This window comes from Triticum dicoccoides, chromosome 7A, assembly GCF_002162155.2.
Source record: "Triticum dicoccoides isolate Atlit2015 ecotype Zavitan chromosome 7A, WEW_v2.0, whole genome shotgun sequence".
NCBI classification, from domain to species: Eukaryota; Viridiplantae; Streptophyta; class Magnoliopsida; order Poales; family Poaceae; genus Triticum; species Triticum dicoccoides.
In genome coordinates this window covers 728,202,880-728,204,988 of record NC_041392.1, presented here as the reverse complement: position 1 = coordinate 728,204,988, position 2,109 = coordinate 728,202,880, and the positions used below count along the sequence as shown (strand labels likewise).

The 2,109-nt window shown below is 47.9% G+C and overlaps 1 protein-coding gene across 1 annotated transcript; it reads left to right on the top strand.

The window, feature by feature from the left end:
* Positions 1–1,111: 1,111 nt before the first annotated feature.
* LOC119327503 (zinc finger protein 1-like) lies at positions 1,112–1,707 on the top strand. Its single transcript, XM_037600604.1, has one exon. The coding sequence runs from the start codon at positions 1,179–1,181 to the stop codon at positions 1,533–1,535; it is 357 nt and encodes a 118-aa protein (XP_037456501.1). The 5' UTR covers positions 1,112–1,178; the 3' UTR covers positions 1,536–1,707.
* The last annotated feature ends 402 nt before the right edge of the window (positions 1,708–2,109 follow it).

The window sequence follows — 2,109 nt, the reverse complement described above, 5'->3', positions numbered from 1 at the left end:
ACTACATCCCTCGGGTCATTACCTCTGTGTGGCTGTCCTCCCTGTGAACAGAGCTAGATGCCGTACTGCCAGATGCCAATGGAAAACTAATGGTGCTCTCCACTCCCATCAGCAACACCTTTCTTCGGGAGCCGGATGGTCTCCTACGCCCATCGAAGGCGGACACACTACGGCTGAGCGCCAGATAAGCTGCGTGCAGGGTCGCCGCCCCTACGGCCAAGATGAATGAGTGGCCAGTAGCCTAAACCTGTCATGTGCTAGTGATAGATCCATGCATCTTGGTCGTGACGGATGGGCCCATGCTCAAGCGGATATCAACCCTTTTTCGATAATAAGGAAGTTAAAATGATGCATCATTGACATACACACACAATGAGCCCACTCCCGACCTCTAGATCAATAAGATGCACACAACCAATACCACACACACACACGAAGAATCCCACCGACAAAGAGCAAAGTCGTAGAAGATCGAAGTTATACCTAGGCATAGGGGCGAAAAAATATTTAACTATTCAAAACAACGAATAAAGAAGTACAACTACGCCACCCACACCAATCATCACTTGACATCACATGGATAACGAGAAAGGTTCTCTTGTAGCAACACCTCCAAAAAAGGAACACGTGTTGCCGTTGGCAGATCCAACCACCGAAGGTGAGATTATGAGTTTTCACCCTGAAGATCACGTCCGAAAAAATCCAAGCTGTGACTTCAACAAGGTAAAGATGCAAAAACACTGTCATTACAAGATATAACTAATTAAGGTCAGACCTATCTTGAAGATCAAAACTGGATACCCGAGAAGCACCATCAAATCAAAGTCATCGTATATTGCCATCTCCTCTTTCCATGATCCCTGAAACGTCTCGTCAGTAATAGCAACCTTGACGGAACTTACGTGCACCTGTACATAAATACTCGTATGTAGAGAAATCGTCTCCAGCCGGCGACTTAAATGGGGACCGACCGGCCGGTGAAACGGTACCATCTCGTCGTCAATGCGCATTGCGCCATGCAGGCCATTCATCCCAGCCTGCCGGTAGGGCTACGTTGAGGGCCACCAGCTGACTACACACAATAATACCGGGCGTGTACCTAGGTTGGCTACTTGTGCTCTCAAGATTTGGATCAACTTAACTAGCTCATCTCATACATTCAGTCATATACGATAACAATGGAGCAAGTAGAGAGTAGCGCGCAGGAGGAGCTCAGCCTCGAGCTCACTCTGGGCTTTGCTGTGTGCGTGACGACGGCCCCGCCCCTCCCCCGCTTCTTCTCATGCGTCTACTGCGACCAAAAGTTCGGCACCGCGCAAGCGCACGGTGGCCACCAAAACGCGCATAAGCAAGAGCGCGCCGTCGCCAAGCGCCTCCGGGAGACCGCTGCTGCCACGGCGCACTCTTGGAAGGCAGGGAGGGCTGCCACCACTGCTCAGATCTCCGGGGAGCCTGCAACAGGCTCCGTGGCGCACATGCGCGGCAGGAGCTCGTCGGAGCGCGACCACGAGCTCGACTTGGCTCTCCGGCTGTAACCGGTCGGCTGATCGATCAAACTCTGCCAGTTTCCTTGGTCCGAACCTTTTATTTCCGGTGCTAGGTACGTTATAGTTAGCTATAACCATTTGTTTCAAAGTTCCTGCTGTGTATGCGTTGGATTCATATCAGCGCTCTTATAGTTAACTGGATATTTGTCTTTAAGGTCTAGACCATCCTTGTCCTTGGATTTGACACTAAATTTCGCAATTCGTCAGATTATATGACCATGCGGGTAATGACGTTGCCAGAAAAATCTGGGTCTATTCTCAGAAATGATTACTTTAGGGGCATTTAGAAAATATTGTGAAATAAAGACATTGGTCAACACCGTGTCGATAAGTAGTAGTCCCTCCTATCCATATTATTTGTTGCTCAAACGGATATATCTAGCACTGAAATATGTCTAGATATATCCGTGTGAGCGACTAGTAATATATTGATCAGAGGGAGTACTAGCTAGAGTTATTTATGAACATCTATCACTGAAACGGATATATCTAGCACTGAAAAATGAACATCTATCCCTTTAAGACACTAGAGTTATTTATGAACTTCTATGTATTTCAAGTG